Below are 21,248 nucleotides of genomic sequence, written 5' to 3'. Positions count from 1 at the left end.
TTGGGGCTGGTTTGGGGCTGATCTGGGGCTGGTTTGGGGCTGATTTGGGGCTCGTTCGGGGCTGATCTGGGGCTGGTTTGGGGCTGGTTCGGGGCTGTTTTGGGGCTGTTTTGGGGCTGGTTCGGGGCTGGTTCAGGGCTGTTTTGGGGCTGGTTCGGGGCTGGTTTGAGGCTGGTTTGAGGCTGGTTTGGGCTGGTTCGGGCTGGTTTGAGGCTGGTTTGGGCTAGTTTGGGCTGGTTCGGGCTGGTTCGGGGCCCGCAGCAGCAGAGCGCTCCCGTTTCCTGCCACTGCCTTGCCTCCGAGCTGTGAACCCAGCCCCGCTCCTGGGTCCGGCTTTGACTCAGCCCCTTCCCCTCCGGGGCGCATCACCCCCGAGGCGCTGCTTCAGCCCCCAATCCCCCCCCATTCCCAACTGCTCCCATCTTCCCCTCCAGTTTCCTTCCACCGCAACAGCACCATCACGCAGAGGCCCCGGGCAGAGGGGCAGCGGGCGCAGGGGGGGGACAACGACTACGCTCAGCCCCCCCGGAAGAGCCCCTACGCCTCGGAGTACCCAGGTGAGTGCGGAAGGATGCTGGGAACGGCTCCTCCGTGCTCCATTCCCAATGGGAAGGAACCAGCCCTTGTAACCACGCATCCATCACCCCACAGCCCTGGAAGGAGCGTTGCGGCCTTCCAACCCTCCGGATAACTCCTCGGATAGCGACTACGACCTGCACTCTGCGCGCAGAGTGTGACCCCTCAGGGGGCTGGGCCCCATCCGAGCCATCGCCCTGCTCATGATACATGGCAGCAAAGCTGTGCCATTGCTCTCTTCATGGCTTTGCCTGCATTCTGAGGGCGCAAATGGCTTTGTTTCCGTCATCAGGCCCCCTCTTCCAATTGGGAAAAGGGGGGATGAAGCACAAGGAGCAACCGGATCCAGGAGAAGATGGCCCTGCCTGTGGGAGGGGCGGAACGAGATGATCTCGGAAGGTCTTTCCCAACCCAAACCCTTCTGCGTCCCTATGCAAGGATGAACGGATGGGAGGTGATGGAGGATGCTGGCACAGGGTACCCAGAGAAGCTGCGGCTGCCCCATCCCTGGCAGTGCTCAAGGCCAGGTTGGGCACAGGGGCTTGGAGCACCCTGCTCCGGTGGAAGGTGTTGGGACTTCAGGCTCCCTTCATCCCAACCCATTCCATGACTCCAAGAGACGTGAACGCCCTGCACTGCTCCCCTCGGAAGCAAGCCTGCATCCCCGAAGGGATGGGATGAGCTCTGCTCACCCCAGAGCCAAACCTGCCCCTGCTCCTACCAGCACACGAGGCTCAGCTTTGAAGCCATCCTAAACCCAGCTTTGGCTGCTCCCTGGTGCTCAAGCCCCATCTAAGGAAGCTTCCTCTTGCTTTTGAGCTTCTCCCGCTGGAGAGTGTGAGGAGAAGGGGGTTTAAGCTCTTTGTATGGCTTTCAGAGGCAGATTCAGACCTGCGTGAATGGTGCGGCTTCGATCCATGGTGATGCTTCGATCCCTGCGGAGCGGCATCACCAGCTTCTCCATGCCTCCGATCCCGGATCCACCACGCTCTTCCCCTCAGCCAGGCCTTGCTAAAAGCAGATTGAGCTGCCCTGTGCCAGGCAGCTTCAGGACAAAGGCTGCCAGCCCCACGTCTGCCTGATCCCATCGGAGCTGTGAAACAGGGACGTGAGGAGCAGGGGAGGGTGGAATTACTGGCAACAGGTCAGGTATTTAATAAGCAACAACCATGGTAATAAAATCGGGATTTTTTCTAGGAATTGCATCTTGTTTCCTTCCTTCCAGCCCTGCCAGTGCTATTCCCAGGCTAAAGACCTCCTAGTGCTGGAGGACAGGTTGAAGGCGATGCTGCCCCTCTGCTCCGTGAGATCCCACTTGGATGCTGCGTCCGGCCCTGGTGTCCTCAGCATCAGCGCATGGAGCTCTTGGAGCGAGGGCAGAGGAGGCCACAAGGATGCTCAGGGGATGGAGCAGCTCCTGTATGGAGCCAGGCTGGGAACAGTGGGGCTGCTTAGAGAGCTCAGAGCAGCTTCCAGGGTCTGAAGGGGATATAAGGATGCTGGGGATGGACTCTTCATCAGGGACTGGAGTGATGGGACAGGGGGACTGAAACAGGTCCCTTAGGAAAGATGGGAGCAAGGAAGCAGGGGAGAGGAGCTTGAAGCTGATCCTGAAAGAGGGCGAAAGGTTTCAGTGATGAAGCCAAGAGGAAGCTGCTCTGAGGATGCCAATGGGAATAAGGATCAGGATCAAGGCAAGCGTGAGGCTGATGCCGGCGCCGGAAGCAACCACCCCACGCGCAGTTCATCACGTTTTATTACTGCCATTAACCAAAGCTATGGAATTGCTTCCATCAAACCTTGTCCTAGTCCATTAGTACCGGTTCCTGATAAATAACTTACAGGGAGACAGGCAGGAGGTGGAGGATAAAGTGCTGAGCAAAGCAATCCCATTCCCATTCCCATCCCGCATCGGTGCTCCTTCCGTTAGTGTTACCTGAGAAGGGGGATGTAAGGAAGGCTGGAGCCTGGAGCACCACAAGAACAACTCTATGCTCCCCATGGGAGAGGTTGGGATATGGGAAGCACCAATTCCCATTCCCCATTCCCAGATGCACGCCTCCAAAGCAGCAACGCCCCAGGTCATTGTGCCAGCCTGGTTTACATGAAAACCATGGATAATATCCATGCATCGAGCCCTGGAGGCTCCAAACCCTTGGTGGGACAGGGAAGAGTGGCAGAGTGAAGAGGTTTGTGCTTCCCAGTGAGGTGGGATCATGGGGGCCCATCCAAACTGGGAATTGCCTCTGCTTTGGAGCACACCAGGACTCACCACACAGGCAGAGGCAGCGCTGGGATGGCCTTGAGCAGAGCCAGAGCGGAAGTTATCCCACATCCAAGGATAACACCTGGAGAGATCCCAAGGCTTGGCTCATCCCGGGAGCTATTTCTCCCTGCTACCTGTTGGGAATGAGCTGCAAGCCAGGCTGGCTCTGCCTCTCGCTTCCAGGCGCATCCTAGGACTGCTTTGGGGTCCCAAACCAGTGGATCTGGGGCAAGCAGCGGGTGGTTTTGTGTCAGGAATACTGTCCAAGATTCCCAAAGTGTCCTTTGAACACTTGTGGAAAGGTTTAGGATTAGGATATGACATCTGAGACCCACGGAGCACACGACTCTTGCACACTCATGCTCTCTTGCACACATAGAGGGGGGTCTGGCTCTTGGAGCTGCCATCTCCTCCCATCCCCATCGAGTACCTCAGGGTCTACCTGGATTTCACACCAAAACCTGGATGAATCCACCTGGAATTGGCCACTCCGGCCCCTCAGATGAGCACAAACCTCAGGAGATGTGGCCCATGGGGACAGCATCCACCTGCCTGACCCCCGGTGCTGCTGCCTGTGTAATGCTTCTGCACCCGTGGGTTGGAGAGCATCGCTCTTCCTCCTCACTCCCCAGCACAGGGGAGGGACCGGCAGCAGATGTCCCACATTCCAGGAGCCAGGAGTCCCGCATTTAGTAGCCAGGCCAAGCAGGGCGCTGGGGATTGGGAGGTGGGGGGAATCCAAAGGGTGGAGGTGCTCCAGGAGGATACGGAGGCTGGGGGGGGAGTGGGAAGTTAGGGAGAGGAGGCTGGGTTGGGTACGGACACTGGGGTCTCGCTGCTCCAGGTGGGAAGAAGGGAGGGTATCCGGGTCTGGGGGGTGGTGGAGGAAGAGGAGGATGAGAGCCAGGAAATGGGGGGGGCTGAGGTGGGCCCCTGGATGGAGACCAGGAATAAGGTGGTGCTGGAGCAGAGCTTCCAGAGGGGGGCTTGGGATACCCGGATTCAGCAGCTTGTGCTGGCGGGTATCCAGGAGCTGGAGGAGGTTTATAGGGAAAGGTGGGCTGGGATGGAGCAACGTTCCCCATGGTGACCGGGGAGCCGGAGAAGGGAGCAGGAGGCAGAGCTCCATGTGCTGTGGGCCCAGCTGGCACGTTTGGGGCTGGGTTGTAGGGCAGGGGGAAGGAAGGAGCTGCTGAAGGAGCTCCGGAAGGCAAGGGCTGTGGCGCTGGGGTTTCTGTGGGCACAGGTCCGTGAGGACGTGGCTGCTCCTGCGGCTCCTGCGGCGCTCCCGACTTCCTGAGGATCTCCTGGAGCTTGTCCACTCTCACCCGGCGCAAGTGGGACAACTTCCGCATGCTGGAAAAGTGCTCCAGGAACGTCTCCAGGGGCACCTCGCCCTCCAGGAACTTCTCGGCCATTTGCTGGAAGGGAAGGCAGGATCAGCGCTTCATGGCCAAACCCAGCTTAGGATTTAGGGCTCTCTCAGGGATACACACAGAAAACATCAAGGACTGTGGGGACAGCACAAGGGGTGATGGGTTTAAACTGAAACACGGGAGATTTAGGTTGGATTTAAGGAAGTTCTTCCCTGTGAGGGTGCTGAGGCGCTGGCACAGGGTGCCCAGAGAAGCTGTGGTTGCCCCATCCCTGGCAGTGCTCAAGATGGGGCTTGGAGCAAGCTGCTCCAGTGGAAGGGGTCCCTGCCCATGGCAGGGGTTGGAACTGGATGAGCTTTAAGGTCCCTTCCAACCCAAACCATTCCATGCTAAGACCATCACCCCCCCCCCACACTAAACGAAGGGCAATCCAGTTGTTTTAGGAGCAAGGAACACCAAACCACAAAGAGATAATCCTTGCTTCAAGGCCTTAAGCTTGGGATTGTAACTACAACTCCGAGGACTTAATCGCTTGCCTTGCTCAAGGATTTAAACCTTAAGCTCACCTCAGATTCCTCTTCAATCTTCTGGCTTTCCACCTGCAGGAGATCCAGCAAGGTCTGGGGATGCAGCGCTGCAGAGAACTTCTCTAGGGGGAACAAGGAGAGCAGCAGAGCACAACGTCAGACACAAAAGGAAAGGAAACCAACAGCACCCAACCCTGCTGCACTCTGCCAGGAGCGAATTCCTGCCTTGGGAAGCGGCGGTGCAAGGAGAAAAGGAGAGGAAAAGGTTGTGGGCACTGCTGCACCAGGAGGCCGGTTTGCTGGGTGATGGGCTCAACTGGATCTGACTGGGAAACGGGAGAATATAGATCTTACAGGCAGCAGAAGGTGCCACCACCCCACAGAGCTCAGCACGGCCGAGGGAGGGAGAAGCAGAAGGGAAGGCTCTTGCACCAAGTGCAGCCCTTGTGCCTCTATCAGCAAGCAGAGGTTGGCAACCACTCACCCAGCTTTGCCTTTTGCTCCTGGCACCTCTGAGCCAGCTTCTGCAGCTCTTCGTACTTGCTGGAGAGCTCAGTGCGCCCCGTCTCCAGCGGCGCCTGGAACTTGAGGTTCTGCTCGGCCAAGCTCCTGTTGGCAGCCAGGGACATTTCCCTTTCCAGCTGCAGCTCCTGGACCTGGGCAAGGAGATGTGGAACTCATGGAAACAGGGAATCAACCAGGTTGGGAGAGACCTTGAGGAGCATCAAGTTGCCCAAGCACTACCAAGGCCACCACTGACCCATGGCACTGAGGGTCTCTGTTTGGGATCACTTGCAGGGCCGGTGCCTGCAGCCCTGCCCTGGGCAGCCTGTTCCAATGCCTGAGCACCCTCTGGGGCAGGAATTGTTCCTCAGCTCCATCTAAACCTGCCCTGGGGCAGCTTGAGGCCGGTTCCTCTTGTCCCATCCCTTGTTCCTTGGGAGCAGAGCCCAGCCCCTCCTGGCTCCATCCTCCTGTCAGGCACTTGTAGGGAGCCATCAGGTCCCCCCTGAGCCTTCTCTGCTCCAGCTGAACCCCCCAGGTCCCTCAGCCGTTCCCCAGCACCCTTGGGCTCCAGGCCCTGCACCAGCTCCATTCCCTGCTCTGGCCCCGCTCCAGCCCCTCAAGGTCTCTCTTGCAGTGAGGGGCCCGGAGCTGAGCACAGGATCCCAGGTGCAGCCTCACCGCCCCCCCCCCCCATCCACACACACCTCCTGCGACTCCAGCGCCAGGCGCTCGATCTCCTCCGTGTTCTCCTGCAGCTCCTGGAGCTCCGGCACCGTCCGGTCCCTCAGCGTCTCCATCCTCCCTGGAGGAGCTGCACACTCCCTGCAACAGGGAGGAAGCCCAATAACGCCGAGGTTTCCTAAAGCCACGGGCAAACAGGCACTAATCCTATCAGGGATTGAACCAGCTTTGTTAAACTGCTTCAAGCGGCTGCAGCCTCCTGCACCAATCCTGGTCCTCAGCTCCCATCTCATTTGCCTGCTCTTTGCCCTTCTGGATACAGGGTGCCATTGCTTCCCGCAGAAAAGGCATCATTCATCCATGGGGAACACGATCCAACACTTGTGACTTGAAAAATGGGTACAACGCTACTAAAATCAGGGAATAAAACAGGCTTTCTGCACTATCCATGATTTATTTCTCCACTATCCATCACTTCTCTCAGGTAATCTGGGCTGTTTGATACTATTAAGCAAGGAGGAATGTTCAAGTCACAGGTTGGAAGAGGTGGGATGGGATAATGTGGGAATACACTAAACCCAGGGGAGGGACACAGCAGTGAAAGGGGAAAGGGACCTACAATGGGAATTGCAGTGCTGTCCCAACCACCTGTGGCTCTTCTACCTTCCCGTGGGTGCAGCATCCCAGTGCTGAGTCAGCCTTGGCACCTACCACGGAATGACAAGGGAAGGCTCAGGGTTCCCAAACGTCCTCACCCAAGATCCAGTCAAACTTGTCTGTGGGATTACCATATGGAAGAGAGGGAAGCTGCTGCTACGGACACATAGAATCATAGAACCATAGAATGGTTTGGGTTGGAAAGGACCTCAAGATCATCCAGTTCCAACCCCCCAGCCATGGGCAGGGACACCTCACACTAAACCATCCCACCCAAGGCTTCATCCAACCTGGCCTTGAACACCGCCAGTGATGGAGCACTCACAACCTCCCTGGGCAACCCATTCCAGTGCCCCACCACCCTAACAGGAAAGAATTTCCTCCTTAGATCCAATCTAAACTTCCCCTGTTTAAGTTTTAACCCATTACCCCTTGTCCTGTCACTACAGTCCCTGACGAAGAGTCCCTCCCCAGCATCCCTATAGGCCCCCTTCAGGTACTGGAAGGCTGCTCTGAGGTCCCCACGCAGCCTTCTCTTCTCCAGGCTGAACAGCCCCAACTTCCTCAGCCTGTCTTCATACGGGAGGTGCTCCAGTCCCCTGATTGTCCTCGTGGCCTCCTCTGGACTTGTTCCAGCAGTTCCATGTCCTTTTTATGTTGAGGACACCAGAACTGCACACAATGCTCCAGGTGAGGTCTCACAAGAGCAGAGCAGAGGGGCAGGATCACCTCCTTCAACCTGCTGGTCACGCTCCTTTTGATGCAGCCCAGGATACGGTTGGTTTCTGGGCTGCGAGCGCACACTGCAGCCGGCTCATGTTCATTTTCTCATCGACCAGCACCCCCAAGTCCTTCTCCGCAGAGAGACTTCATCCCTCTGCCAACAGAAATCGATTTATGGGGTGGCTTTTGTTATCAATAAGGCTCAAGGAGGGAAAATAGAGAAACAGTGGTAAATGGAAGGTTCAGTCCCTACTGCTGTGCAGGTGTAGAGAGCATGGATCACAGAATCATAGACTTGTTTGTGTTGGAAGGGAGCTTGAAGCTCACCCAGCTCCAGCCCCAACCCCTTCCACTGGAGCAGCTTGCTCCAAGCCCCTGTGTCCAACCTGGCCTTGAGCACTGCCAGGGATGGGGCAGCCACAGCTTCTCTGGGCACCCTGTGCCAGCGCCTCAGCACCCTCCCAGGGAAGAGCTTCTGCCTAAGAGCTCATCTCAGTCTCCCCTCGGGCAGGTTCAGGCCGTTCCCCTTGGCCTGTCCCTACAGGCCCTTGTCCCAAGCCCCTCTCCAGGTTCCCTGCAGCCCCTTTAGGCACTGGAGCTGCTCTCAGGTCTCCCCTTCAGGAGCCTTCTCTTGTCCAGGCTGCCCCAGCCCAGCTCTCTCAGCCTGGCTCCAGAGCAGAGCTGCTCCAGCCCTCGCAGCACACCCATGGCCTCCCCTGCCCTCGCTCCAGCAGCTCCAGGTCCCTCCTGTGCTGTTCCCCCAGCGCTGGACCAGGGCTGCAGGGGGGGGCCCCCCCGGAGGGGGTCACTCCCGTTCCTGAGCTGCCGCCGCCGCTCCGGGCACGGTCAATGGGAAGCAGCCGAGTGAACACCCGGGGCCGGGGCTCCCCCCTCACGGACCTCACCGGTTTCAGCAGCGTTCCGGTGCCACAACCGGGACACAGCGCGGGCTGCTCCGCATAGGCGGCGGGGTGCGGGTACGGCAACGGGAAGGCCGCGGCCTACGGGCCGGGCGGCGGCTTCCGCCGCTGCCGGTGCAAGGCCTGGCCGTGCCCCAGCGGCGGGTACCGACTGCAGTGCCGCGCCGGAGGGGGCTGCGAGCGCTGCACCGGCGCCGGGCGCCGCACACGGCGCTGAGGGGAGAGCCCCGTTACCGGCACCCACCGCCGCGCTACCGGATGCCCCCTCCTCAGCGCGCTTCCGGCTTCCGGCGCTGAGGTGGGCGGTACCACTGCGAGGCTGGCACGGGGGGGGCAGGGGGGGGAGAGGGGAGGAGGAGGCGGGTGGTACAGCCCGGCGCCGCCATCTTGGTGCGCTGAGGGAGGGGGAGGAGGGGGCGGTGGGAGGGTGGTTGTGCCCTTGTAAAGGGCTTTATTAATGGGAATTAATACACTAGTAATTAATTAATAATCTTTTAGGCGACGAAGACTGTGTATGTGCCTGCTGGAGTGGATTTCACCGAGAGGTTTCCTTAAGGGGAGACCTGAGAGCAGCTCCAGTGCCTAAAGGGGCTGCAGGAAACCTGGAGAGGGGCTTGGGACAAGGGCCTGCAGGGACAGGCCAAGGGGAACGGCTTGAACCTGCCCGAGGGGAGACTGAGATGAGCTCTTAGGCAGAAGCTCTTCCCTGGGAGGGTGCTGAGGCGCTGGCACAGGGTGCCCAGAGAAGCTGTGGCTGCCCCATCCCTGGCAGTGCTCAAGGCCAGGCTGGACACAGGGGCTTGGAGCAAGCTGCTCCAGTGGAAGGTGCTGGGGTTGGAGCTGGATGGGCTCTAAGCTCCCTTCATCCCAGACCTTTCTATGAGGTGATGGCCCAGGGCTGAGCAGCAGAACGTGCAGGATTCATACAATGTCGTTGACTTTCAGGCAGCAGAGCTGGAAGCAGATGAAGGCAAATCCCTATGGAATACAGCAGGTAGCTCTTCCTCATGTGAAACAGGAACACCCTGAGCAGATGAGACACAGGAAGCTCCAATCCCTTCACCGTGTTCTTTCCCACCGGTGCTTCTGCTGATACACAGATAGGCTCCACAGCTCGCTGGAGTTGTAAAGTAGGTATAGAATCATAGAATCACAGAATGGTTTGGGTTGGAAAGGACCTCAAGATCATCCAGTTCCAACCCCCCTGCCATGGGCAGGGACACCTCACACTAAACCATCCCACACAAGGCTTCATCCAACCTGGCCTTGAACACCGCCAGGGATGGAGCACTCACAACCTCCCTGGGCAACCCATTCCAGTGCCTCAGCACCCTCACAGGAAAGAATTTCCTCCTTAGATCCAGTCTAAACTTCCCCTGTTTAAGTTTTAACCCGTTACCCCTTGTCCTGTCACTGCAGTTCCTGACGAAGAGTCCCTCCCCAGCATCCCTATAGGCCCCCTTTCAGATACTGGAAGGCTGCTGCTTTATTCAGCGCTGAGGTGCATGGGGATCGCTCCCCCAAAGGCACGCGCGCCTTTCCTTTGCCACTCTGTTTATATTACATATAATGATCACCTAAACAGGAGATTGCTTCATGCCTAATACATATGCAAAACCTGTTCCCGTCTAGTATTATAATTAGTTTTCTGGCATTCGCCCCATTGGTGTGCTTGCGCAGTGCCTCATGGTGATGGTTGTTAGGGGGTCGTGAGGATGAAGGCCTCTAGTTCCTCTTCATCATGGCGAGTAAGCTCTTGCTTTCACGCAGACTCAATGGGGTTTCGGCTCCGATCCAGACCTCAGGTTCGGGACAAGCCGGGTTTATGCATCTTAAAGCAGAAACTTGCCAAGTTTGCAAATGTTGTTACTCTGGCTATCTTTTGTTCCTTTTCTTTCTATGGATGCTATCGAAACAAGAACGTCTTCGATGTTAAGTTACGAATCTCATCTACTACAACTCTCCCTAGCAGCTGTAACTCCTACAGTTCTGCTTCACCAAGCACAATGTCTGCTTAAGCAAGCAGGCACAATGTTAACCTGTTATTCCCAGGTATCAGTAGCTCTTCCTCAGGTGAAACAGGAACATCCCCAAGCAGATGAGACACAGGAAGCTGCAATCCCTTCACCCTCTGCTTTCCCACCCGTGCTTCTGCATCCCCACAGACATTCCCACTATTGCAATGGACCAGGTTGGAAAAGACCTTTCGGACCCTCACGGAGCAGGGCTGGGAATTGTGTTAGGATGAAGGGAAGCTTGGTGCTGAGATGAGGAACATGAAGGGCACTGCTGAGAGCTGGGCAAGGTCATCCAGCAGAGCTGTGATCCAGGCGCATATCCCAGGAAAGGCACCTCTTGTCCTGGGTGGAAACAGACCCCGTGTGAGGGAGTCATGTGAATCCCGATAGGAAACCTGGGCTTTAATCGGGCAGGCTTTGTGCACTGGGGCTGATAACCAGGTCAAAGCCCGGTGTTAGTGCAAGAAGGGACTTGGCTTTCCAAAGGCAGATGGAGATTTCCATGTGGAATTGCTTGAGGAGCTGTTTCCATGGCCGTAGAAGGACATTGAGTTAACAGCTTCCATTCAGCTCGGAGGACTGAGTAGAGGATGCACTATGCTGTGCTCCGATTTACTCCTTGCGATGAAGGAAGCATTGAGTGAAGTGATTCAGTGTGACCCAGTGGGCAAATCAATGCCAAGTGGGTGCTTTCTGGTTAACACTGGAGCCTGTTGTGCCTTTTATCTGTTAAACAGCATCTTTGATGATGTTACCACTGGTCCTGATGACACATCCCATCATTACTGTAAGGCTGAAAGGTGCAGAAGTCAATATCCAATATACACCAAGACCAAGAGTGACTGAGAATGGGTAAATACGCAGCTTACACCAAGCAGCAGCTGAGCTGAGGATCCACAGAGCACTTGGCTGGGGGTAAAGATACCAGAAAGGAGCAAAATGCTTGCAGACAGGAGCAAAATGCTTGCAGAAAGGAGCAAATGCCTTCAGAAAGGAGCAAATGCCTTCAGAAAGGAGCATTTGGCTCCAGAACCAGCTTCTGAAGCAGCTCAGGGCAGTTGGGAGCCTTCCTATGCCAAGGAAACGAAGCTGGAAGCCGGCAAGTGAGTGCAATGGAAACTTTGTGGGGTTATCAGTGCAGGAGCCCGTTGGCAGTGGTGTTTGCAGCTGATGTTTGCAGCTCCTTGGGGTCCAAAGAGGAGAGTGGCAGCGTCGAGAGTGGGGGGCAAGTGAACACGCAGGCAGGGAAAGGTTAAACCAACAAAGCCTCACGTGCAGAGCGGATCGCAGCTTTCACCCCGGCTTTGTTATCAAGGCCGAGTTCATTTGCGGCTTTGCTGGAAAGTTCCTTCAGAGCCCAGGGGTCAAATGGAACTTGGAGAGTTTCCCAACAGAAGGAAGAGCGCGTGGATGGGGATGTTCTGGTTTCTCTCTTAATGCGATGCTGGTTGGTTTCAAGCCGATGTTGTGTGTGTTCCTCAACAGGATTCAGAGGTGGAAGAGCCTGTGGCAGAATCCCACCCTTCTGACTTGGTCTGAGAGCACCATGTCCACAGGAGGCCATGGAGCTGCTGCAAGGGCTGGAGCAGCTCCGCTCTGGAGCCAGGCTGAGAGAGCTGGGCTGGGGCAGCCTGGGCAAGAGAAGGCTCCTGAAGGGGAGACCTTAGAGCAGCTCCAGTGCCTAAAGGGGCTGCAGGGAACCTGGAGAGGGGCTTGGGACAAGGGCCTGTAGGGACAGGCCAAGGGGAATGGCTTGAACCTGCCCGAGGGGAGACTGAGATGAGCTCTTAGGCAGAAGCTCTTCCCTGTGAGGGTGCTGAGGCGCTGGCACAGGGTGCCCGGAGAAGCTGTGGCTGCCCCATCCCTGGCAGTGCTCAAGGCCAGGTTGGCCACAGGGGCTTGGAGCAAGCTGCTCCAGCGAAAGGGGTCCCTGCCTGCGGGAGGGGTTGGAGCTGCAGGAGCTTGAAGGTCCCTTCCAACCCAAACCACTCTGATTCTCTGGTGTCTCACAGCTCTTGTCAGCACCACGTTCCCCTGCAGCCTGGCTGCTCACCTCAAAGCAGTTCCCCTCTGCTCTTGCTCTTGCACACTGGAAGCTTTGTGGTCCACGTGGTCCAGCCCTCACTGATTTAACAACCACAGACGGAGCCATTAATGGTGTTCAGTCACCATCTGTGGTCACCCACAGCAGGGAGGAAGAGCTGGGCTGGCCACCCTGAGCTCCTAGCCCAGCAGAAGCCCTCCCACCACCCACTCAGCCTATATCTCAGGAGGCTTCCTTGATAACTCCATCAAATACTCTTAAATCAAAGGGGTTTGACTCTCAGGAGTGTCAAACTTGGCCTCCCTCCTCTCTGCCTTTGTGCCTTTCATCTGATAAAGCCACAGTGTGATAACACCGTTATGGGAAGGACAGGGAAAACCAGGAACAGGGGCTGGAAAACAAGTTTGCTTCCTTAATCTGCAGTTCCTAAGATAAGGAATATCTCGATGAGGTGACTGTTTTTCCAGCTGCACAGATAACGTTCAGGCTGTTCTGGGCTTAGTCAGCAAAGTCTTTGCCATGGAGAAAATCCATATATGGTCCCATTTGGCCCAAGGGGTGAGTCCTGCGACAGTTAAACCCATCCTGAGTGTTGTTACCCGGTCCTGTACAGTTCCCATTGACACTTCCAGGCATGTGGCCATCAGGATTGATTGTGGAAGGTGGCACAGTGTCCTGGCCTTGTGTTCCACATGCAGGGATGGGTTTATTGGATCAGGAGCCAAGTAAGATTTTGGAGGTGCCCATAGAATCATGGAATGGTTTGTATTGGAAGGGACTTGTGCCTAAGAGCTCATCTCAGTCTCTGCTCTGGCAGGTTCAAGCCATTCCCCTTGGCCTGTCTCTACAGGCCCTTGTCCAAGGACCCTCCAAGGTTTCCCCTTTAGGCACTGGAGCTGCTCTCAGCTCTCCCCTTCAGGAGCCTTCTCTTCTCCAGGCTGCCCCAGCCCAGCTCTCTCAACCTGGCCCCATAGAAGTTCTTCAGCCCCTTCTCCTGTTGTCCATGACCTGGATTGCTCAGGATACCCTACGAGTTACCTCCAGTCCATCCCATGTAACCTTAGCTTTCCTGTCTCCTCCGATTGCTGCCCATCAGGGACAGCAGCAAAGCATAAACCATTCCTGTCACCAATCCTGGAGGAATGGGGGGTCAGAGTCACCCCCCAGCTCTTCTGCCTTTGCAGCCACCCCCAACCACTTCAACCACCAGTTATCCTGCACCCAGCAGTGCTGCTGGGTGCTTTAGTTTAGAGCTCCTTCCTTACTTAATGCATCTACATAGCCCAAACGCATTGTGAGGCCAGGTTGAGCCTCCAGATGCTGGCATCTCACTTGGACATGGACACAACAGGCATTAAATCCTACATTTCTCTGGATATAAGCATCTGTCTTTGTGGGTTTGATCCAACAGGAATCCTCACCCCGCCGCCAATGCATCAGGACCAGGCAAAGCAGAGCTCAAAGCCTTCAGATCCCTCCCTCCGGCTGGAGTTTGGGATCTCAGCGTCGTTTGGTGCCCTCTGCCGCCAAGTAGAGCTACAACAGAGCACCCAAGCTGGGCGCCCAGCCTCCTTCCTCCTCCTTTGCCACGGTGGGCATGCAGCAGAGTTGTGTTTCAAGCTCTTCACAGCTTGGTTTTGAGTTTCCTCAGGGATTCCTGCTCCTTCTGGGAGCAAATGGAAGATTATTCCAGAGCCTGGCATGTCACATTCCCTCCATTTCTCTACCAAATGCTGCTTTCCCTCTCCCATCCCAGGCCATGAGGCTGGAAGGGGGTTACTTGGGTCACACTACATCTGCTTCCAAACTCCAAAAGGTCCAAAGTTCCTCAAAGGACTCTGAAAGCCATAATCATAAAGGCTTGAAGGGGTCCTGGGTGGGAAGAGGTTGGGAAAGAGGCAGAGTCATGCAGTTACACTGCCACCAGTGCAGTAGGAAAGGGCTGGAATCCATCTGTCCTGCCAATGGAAGTGCCCTGGGGCTTCAGGAACAAGAGCCAGGTCCTGGAGGAACAGGACCCTTGTCTCTGAAGCCATCAGCGTGAACCTCCACCACTTCCAGCCCAGTACAGACCGAGCCTGTGGGTTTCTCCAGGCAACTCCTAGGAAGAAGGGGATCGAAGGGAGTTTCTGGGCACCCTGTGCCAGTGCCTCAGCACCCTCACAGGGAACAACTTCTTCCTTATCTCCAACCTGAACTTGCCCTGTTCCACTTTGAACCCATCACCCCTTGTCCTGTCGCTCCAGTCCCTGATGCAGAGTCCCTCTCCAGCACCCTTGTAGCTCCCTTCAGACACTGGGAGCTGCTCTGAGGTCTCCACGCAGCTTCTCTTCTCCAGGCTGAACAGCCCCACTGTTCCCAGCCTGGCTCCATACGGGAGCTGCTCCAGCCCCTGAGCATCCTCGTGGCCTCCTCTGGATTTGCTCCAACAGCTCCACGTCCTTCTGATGTTGGGCACACCAGAGCTGCACCCAGTGCTGCAAGTGGGACCTCATGAGAGCAACGGTGATGCCAACTCCATGACCTGCTCCTAGACCTCCCCTGCAGCCACCACATTCCCATCAGGGTTTCCTCACCTCAGGAGCTGTCTCCACAGCCCTTACAAAGTCATCTTGCGCCTAAAGGTGGTTCTTTTCCAGCCTCCCCCCATCTCTTTTGTTCCTGATGGGAACGGTGCCAAATATTTGCTCTGGGATTGGTTTTGTGGTGCTGAATTCCATCGCTGGAATTCTGGCTGTAATTATACATCCCAAAAATCAATACCTGTCTGGGCACAGCTTCTCATTGGCTGCTGGTGATGTAAGCTATTGACAGAGGAATGGGCTTATCCGAAAACTTGCCCTGCTTTAACAAGTTAATTCTTTCCATTTGAAGGAAAACTGAAACCTGGATCCTCAGTGATTCCAACTGTCCAGTAATGGTTGCCTGCAGGAAAACCTTGGAAAATGGCTTTGGGTCACCATTGAGTGGTAGAATCCTGGATTTGGGATGCCATTTGGGTGTTTGGAAGAGCCCAGCTCAACTAAAAGTTCATGTATCAGCCCAGAAACATGGGATGGAGGTAAACGGAACTGGTTTTAGGCTGCTGTGATGGATCCAGGCCAAACCCGTCACTGCCAGGGTGGGGAATTAGGCAAGTTGTGTTCCCTGGCATTACAAACCAGGTTATAGATCCCTAAAACATGAGGCTCTTCCGGTTTCTTTGCTAAATACAAGGAGAGGATCCATCCCAAAGAATGTAGCACTTGACCTTCCCATTCCTCTGCTCATTCCTACAATGAATGCAGGATGAGCCCCAGTGCAGGAGGAGCCCCCTGAGGCAGCTCTTCCCTCCATCACCCCACCATGAGCTCTGGATGAACATCCCAGCTCACACCTTTCCCACTAATAGAGGAGAATCCACCTTGGCATCACCAGGACCTCCACTTCTCTGCTCACCAACACCCAATGGTTACCTCCTGTTCCCCACTGTGGGGCCGGACCAAGGACCAGTTCCAGCAGGACCTTCCTCTCCATCACAAGTTCTCCAATGTGGGAGCAACACCAACACATGCCCATGGCTACTTTGTGGAGCTCCAGCCACCTCCACCAGCTCCCATGGACTTCCTATGCTGTTCTCTACCCCAGCACGGAGCACATGGGCCTCTGATGGTGTTCTCTACCCCAGCATGGAGCACATGGACCTCCGATGGTGTTCTCTACCCCAGCATGGAGCACATGGACCTCCTGTGGTGTTCTCTACCCCAGCATGGAGCACATGGACCTCCTGTGGTGTTCTCTACCCCAGCATGGAGCACATGGACCTCCTGTGGTGTTCTCTATCCCAGCATGGAGCACATGGACCTCTGATGGTGTTCTCTACCCCAGCATGGAGCACATGGACCTCCTGTGGTGTTCTCTATCCCAGCATGGAGCACATGGACCTCTGATGGTGTTCTCTACCCCAGCATGGAGCACATGGACCTCCTGTGGTGTTCTCTATCCCAGCATGGAGCACATGGACCTCTGATGGTGTTCTCTACCCCAGCATGGAGCACATGGACCTCTGATGGTGTTCTCTATCCCGGCATGGAGCACATGGACCTCTGATGGTGTTCTCTATCCTGGCATGGAGCACATGGACCTCTGATGGTGTTCTCTATCCTGGCATGGAGCACATGCTTCTGAGCAACCTTCCTGGAGGAAAATCCAGGATCTCAGTCCTTGGAGAGTGAATGGGTGGGAATGTGGGAGCTCTGTCATCTCTCCAGAGCACCCCCCAAAAGGACTATCTGCAGGATCCAGCCTCTGCCTTCCACCAGCACCTAGGTGGAAGGAAGCTTGCCAAGCATGGGATGATCAAGGAAGAGCCAGGCAAAGGAACAAGCTGCAGCTAGGAATCTCCCTATATCCCAATGGGGTTCGGAGCAGCTCTTCCTAATACCTACAGCAAATCACCCAGAGCCTTGTGGAGAAGTGAATCCCTCTGTGTAGTGTGGAGGAAGAGGCTTTTCCCAGTGGGAATGGCCTCATCCCTGTGTGCCAGGACACAGTGTTGGGCAGAAGAAGTGCCACCTTCACAGTGTTCTCAGAGCCCATTGGAGCAGCCCCAAGGCAGCTTCCCCCCAAGGGGCACATCCTCAAGCCCTCTTCTCCAACTCTGTGTTTTCCATGCATAGCACATGGATGTGTGTGCAGGGAGCCGGCCCCTTGGCTGGGGCTGCTCCTTATCCAAGCCCCTGCTCATCAACCACGCTGCTCCCTTGCACAGGGCAGGGATACACTGGAGCAAAGTGGGAATAAGATGCTCTTGGCTGCTCTCTGGTTCTCTTTGCAGTTCACAGCTACCTGCAGGCACAGACTTGGCTGCTGAAGCTGGTGAGGACACGGTGCCAAGGCCCCGTGGTGGGGTTTTGAGGCTGTGGCTTCCATCCAGCTCCAGACTTTCCATCTTGGGGGTCAGCCAAGACCTTCTCCTCAGCAGACCCTGCTTACCCCAACAACACATCCCATCTTCCTTTGAGTGAGGTGCTTTATCCCTTTCCTCCCATCACCAGCCATCAAATCCTACCGGGATCTCCTTGATCTTGTTGCCTTGGTGCAGTTCAACATCTCCCCTCAATTCTGTGTTACCCAGAGCTGGGGTGAAGCTGATGCTGAGGGATGAAAGCCAGCTCCAGCCCATATGGTACTGGTGGTCCTCAGCGCAGGGTCTGGCTTTGTTTTCCTGCAGGCCAAGGTGACCGTGCCAGCATGTGGTGCTGTAACGGAGGCCAAGGAGCCTGGTCCAGCACTGCTGACGTAGCCCAGCACCAGTGACCTTGGCATTGCTCAACCAGCAGCATCCTGAGCTGGGTTTTCCCCTGTGAGGTCCTAGTTTGACCCTTCCCAATCCCACTTCCACAGGCAGCCATGGGATGGATGAAGGACCAGCAGTGCCTCGCTGTTGGGACACCTGAGGATACTACTCTCCCAGCTCCAGCCTTCCACAAGCATCCCCATGCCCCAGCTTTCCACTTGGGTGAAGATGGGGAGCCCTCAGCTTGACATTGCCCCAGTGCCTCCGTTAAGGACGTTGTGATAAGTGCCCCACAGAGCTGTTTGCCTTCCTTATCATGAGCGCTGCCCAAACAACGTGCTTGGGATATAAGGAACCTGCCTGGGACACACTCGCTGTGTCTACGCCTCAGCTGCTAGAACCACCATGAAGCTGCTCCTGCTCTTCAGCTTGGTGGCCCTGGCACAATGCCTCGTCCACAGGTAAGCATGGGGGGGGGGGGGGTTAGGGTGCTGAGGACCCCTCAGAACCCATGCTTGGGGTGACACATGGGGTGATGTGGGGGACAACCTGCAGCCTCCCAAGCCATTGCATGGCTAAGGCTCCCCACAGCAAGGAGATGGCTGGGTCCCACATGACGGGGCGGGGGGGGGAACCCGCAACCCCCTGAGCACATCCCTGCCTGGCTCCTGGTGATGAATCCCTCTCCTGTGTCCCAGGATCCCTCTGAGGAAGGGCAAGACCCTGCGGCAGTCCCTGCAGGAGCATGGCTTGCTGGAACGCTACCTCAAGCAGCACCCCTACGACCCGGCTGCCAAGTACTTCAGAACCGGCGTCTCTGCTGAGCCTATGGAGAACTACATGGATGTGAGCATGGCAGGGAGAGGGCTGGCCCCTTCCCATCCCACTGCCCCCTTTCCCATCCTTCTAGCTCCTTAACCTGACCCACTAGCTCCTTACCCATTCCCCTAACCCATTCCCCACCCTGCTAGCCCTTTACCCATCCCAATAGTTCCTTACCTTTCCCTCTAACCCTTCACCCATTCCCCTAACCTGTTAACTTATCCCACTGGCCCGTTACCTGTTCCACTAGCCCCTTAACCATTCCCCTAAGCCATTCCCCATCCCACTAACCCCTTACCTGACCCGCTAGCTTCTTACTTAATATGCTAGTTCCTTACCTGTCCCTCTCATCCTTTACCAGTTTCCCTAACCTGTTGAGTCATCCCACTAGCCCCCTACCTGTTCCGTTAGCCCTTTAACCATTCCCCTAACCCATTACCCATCCCTCTAGCCCCTTACCTCACCCACTGGCCACTTACCTGACCCACTAACCTCTTACTTGATATGCTGGTTCCTTACCTCTCCCTCTCATCCTTTACCAATTCCCCTAACCCATTAAGTCATCCCGCTAGCCCCTCACCTGAACCACTGGCCCCATACCTGACCCTCTAGCCCTTCACCTGATGTTAGTTCCTTCCCCTAATCCTTTACCAATTGCACTCATCCCACTAGCCCCTTTTGCATCCCAGCAGGCCATTATCCACCTTGCTAGCCCCTTCTCCATCCCATTAATCCCTTACTCGCCCCACTAACTCCCCACCCACCCTCCTTTGACAGAACTCCTACTATGGCACCATCTCCATCGGGACCCCCCCCCAGGAGTTCACCGTCATCTTCGACACCGGCTCCTCCAACCTGTGGGTGCCCTCCGTGTACTGCGCCAGCCTGTCCTGCAGTAGGTGTCTGCTAGCCCTGTGGCCACTGGGCAAGGGGAGAAGCCCCCAGGATTCCCTGGGAGCCCTTGAAGGGATCGGGAGATCAGGATGGCTCTGCCCTGTCTTTCCCAAGGGATTTAGGGCCATGGGGAGGCACTGGAGATGCATCCTCAGCCCTTGGGGTCGGGCTGGACCGTGACCATCTCCCTCCATCCCCACAGGCAACCACAGGCGTTTCAACCCAGCAAAATCCTCCACCTTCATCAGCACCAACGAGAGCCTCTACATTGCCTACGGCACTGGCAGCATGTCTGGTGTCCTGGGCTATGACACCGTCAAAGTAAGGCACCGTGCCCCAGCTCCCCCATCCCATGGGATCGAGGACATTGGGACACCCAAACCGAGCCCTCCTCCCTGTTTCTTTGCCCAGGTTGCAGACATCGAGGTCTACAACCAGATCTTTGGGCTGTCTGAGAGCGAGCCTGGGGACTTCTTCTACTACAGCCCCTTCGATGGCATCCTGGGGCTGGCTTACCCCAGCATCGCCTCTGCTGGAGCCACCCCTGTCTTTGACAACATGATGAACGAAGGTCTTGTGGCCAGGGACCTCTTCTCTGTCTACCTGAGCAAGTAAGTCCTGGCCAGAGCCACCCAAGCCCATGGGAAGGATCTTCTCCCATTTCCTTCCTACCAGGGCTGACTCCAGGACCATTCCCTGGCGCTGTGACCCCCTGTGGCCCCCGGGGACATGCTGGTGGTGGCATTGCCATGGTGCTGGTGGCATCGCCATGGTGCTGGTGATGGGATAGAGCCCTCCTCTGATGGTTTCCCCCTTGCAGGAATGAGGAGAGCGGCAGCTTTGTCCTCTTTGGTGCCATCGACCCCTATTATGTCACCAACGGCATCGCCTGGATCCCCCTCTCTGCTGAGACCTACTGGCAGATCACCATGCAGAGGTAGCCGTTGGAGCAGCTGCGGGGGGCTCCCCTCGCCCTGCAGACGCTGGGTTTAGGGGTGCAGCACCCAGGAGCCTCATCCTGTGTCCCTTTGTCCCCAGCGTCTCCATCAAGGGCAAGGCCATCGTCTGCCAGCACAGCTGCCAGGCCATCGTGGACACGGGCACCTCGCTGCTGGCCATGCCCAACCGGGACCTCACTAAGATCTTGGATGCCCTTGGTGCCACCTCCAGCGGCGAGGTGAGACCCAGGGGAGCACACAGAGCTTTGGGCCTCCCGTGGGGTGCCCGTGGTCCCCATGGGGTGCATGGTCCTTCTTGGGGTGACCACAGACCACCCCCCACTTACCACCGTGTCCCCCCCCACCCAGATCAGCTGCGAAGATCAGCACCAGCTGCCCGACGTTGTCTTCCACATCAATGGTGTGGAGTTCCCTGTGACACCCAGTGCCTACGTGGTGAAGGTGAGCATCCCACTGGGATGGGGACTGGGAGGGCTTAGGGAGGAGATCCAGGAGCTGGGAATCACCATCCACCATGTCCTTGCCTGCAGAGCGATGGGGTCTGCAGCCTGGGCTTTGAAGGCATGGAGGTCCCCACTGAATCCGGTGAGCTGTGGATCCTGGGTGATGTCTTCATCCGTGAGTACTACGTGGTCTTCAACAGGGCGAAGAACATGGTGGGCTTGTCCCGCCTGCCCTGAAGGACAAGGCAGTGCTGCCCCACTGCCCTGCAGCCCCAGCTTGGCAGCTCCCTGCCACCTCCTGCCATGGCCACCAATAAAGCTGTAGAGAAGCACCCTTGGGTTGTGTCTCTGGGCTCAGGTACCACCACGTCCCTGGGCATGGACAATGGGCAGGTGGGTGCCACCTTCACCCCCTGATGATGCTCCTGACCATGCAAACATGGCCAAGGCTCCCAAACCCCTTCCTCAGCACCATTCCCTTAGGAGCAACCTGCAAAGGTCCTGGCTGGACACAATGAAGTCCCCACTGGGACAAGGCACATCCCTCCTGTTCCCAA

At 56.6% G+C, this 21,248-nt stretch overlaps 3 protein-coding genes across 4 annotated transcripts in view; 2 read left to right on the top strand and 1 right to left on the bottom strand.

Moving 5' to 3' along the window:
* LOC136016837 (olfactory receptor 5AS1-like) overlaps positions 1 to 180 on the top strand; it is a 2,912-nt gene extending 2,732 nt beyond the window's left edge. The window contains exon 3 of the mRNA XM_065684520.1: positions 171 to 180. Coding sequence (XP_065540592.1) covers positions 171 to 180 — 10 coding nt within the window. The remainder of the gene's footprint in view (positions 1 to 170) is intronic.
* Positions 181 to 2,314: 2,134 nt separating this feature from the next.
* Positions 2,315 to 8,522, bottom strand: VPS37C (VPS37C subunit of ESCRT-I). 2 transcript variants are annotated; one of them, XM_065685432.1, is made up of 5 exons: positions 8,214 to 8,522; positions 5,957 to 6,074; positions 5,230 to 5,401; positions 4,785 to 4,867; positions 2,315 to 4,263 (listed from the first exon to the last, which is right to left on the bottom strand). In XM_065685432.1, exons 2-5 carry the CDS (start codon positions 6,047 to 6,049, stop codon positions 3,532 to 3,534), a joined length of 1,080 nt encoding a protein of 359 aa, XP_065541504.1. In that variant the 5' UTR covers positions 6,050 to 6,074; positions 8,214 to 8,522; the 3' UTR covers positions 2,315 to 3,531. The 2 variants fall into 2 exon arrangements, with proteins under 2 accessions (XP_065541504.1, XP_065541503.1); XM_065685431.1 differs by having other exon boundaries at positions 8,219 to 8,522.
* Positions 8,523 to 17,934: 9,412 nt separating this feature from the next.
* Positions 17,935 to 21,023, top strand: LOC136016773 (pepsin A-like). Its single transcript, XM_065684415.1, has 9 exons — positions 17,935 to 18,034; positions 18,272 to 18,419; positions 19,173 to 19,290; positions 19,492 to 19,610; positions 19,701 to 19,900; positions 20,110 to 20,226; positions 20,328 to 20,466; positions 20,597 to 20,689; positions 20,779 to 21,023. Exons 1-9 carry the CDS (start codon positions 17,979 to 17,981, stop codon positions 20,926 to 20,928), a joined length of 1,140 nt encoding a protein of 379 aa, XP_065540487.1. The 5' UTR covers positions 17,935 to 17,978; the 3' UTR covers positions 20,929 to 21,023.
* Positions 21,024 to 21,248: the final 225 nt, after the last annotated feature.

This window comes from Lathamus discolor, chromosome 6, assembly GCF_037157495.1.
Source record: "Lathamus discolor isolate bLatDis1 chromosome 6, bLatDis1.hap1, whole genome shotgun sequence".
In the NCBI taxonomy this organism is placed as follows: domain Eukaryota; kingdom Metazoa; phylum Chordata; class Aves; order Psittaciformes; family Psittacidae; genus Lathamus; species Lathamus discolor.
This window is presented reverse-complemented; position numbering and strand designations above follow the sequence as displayed.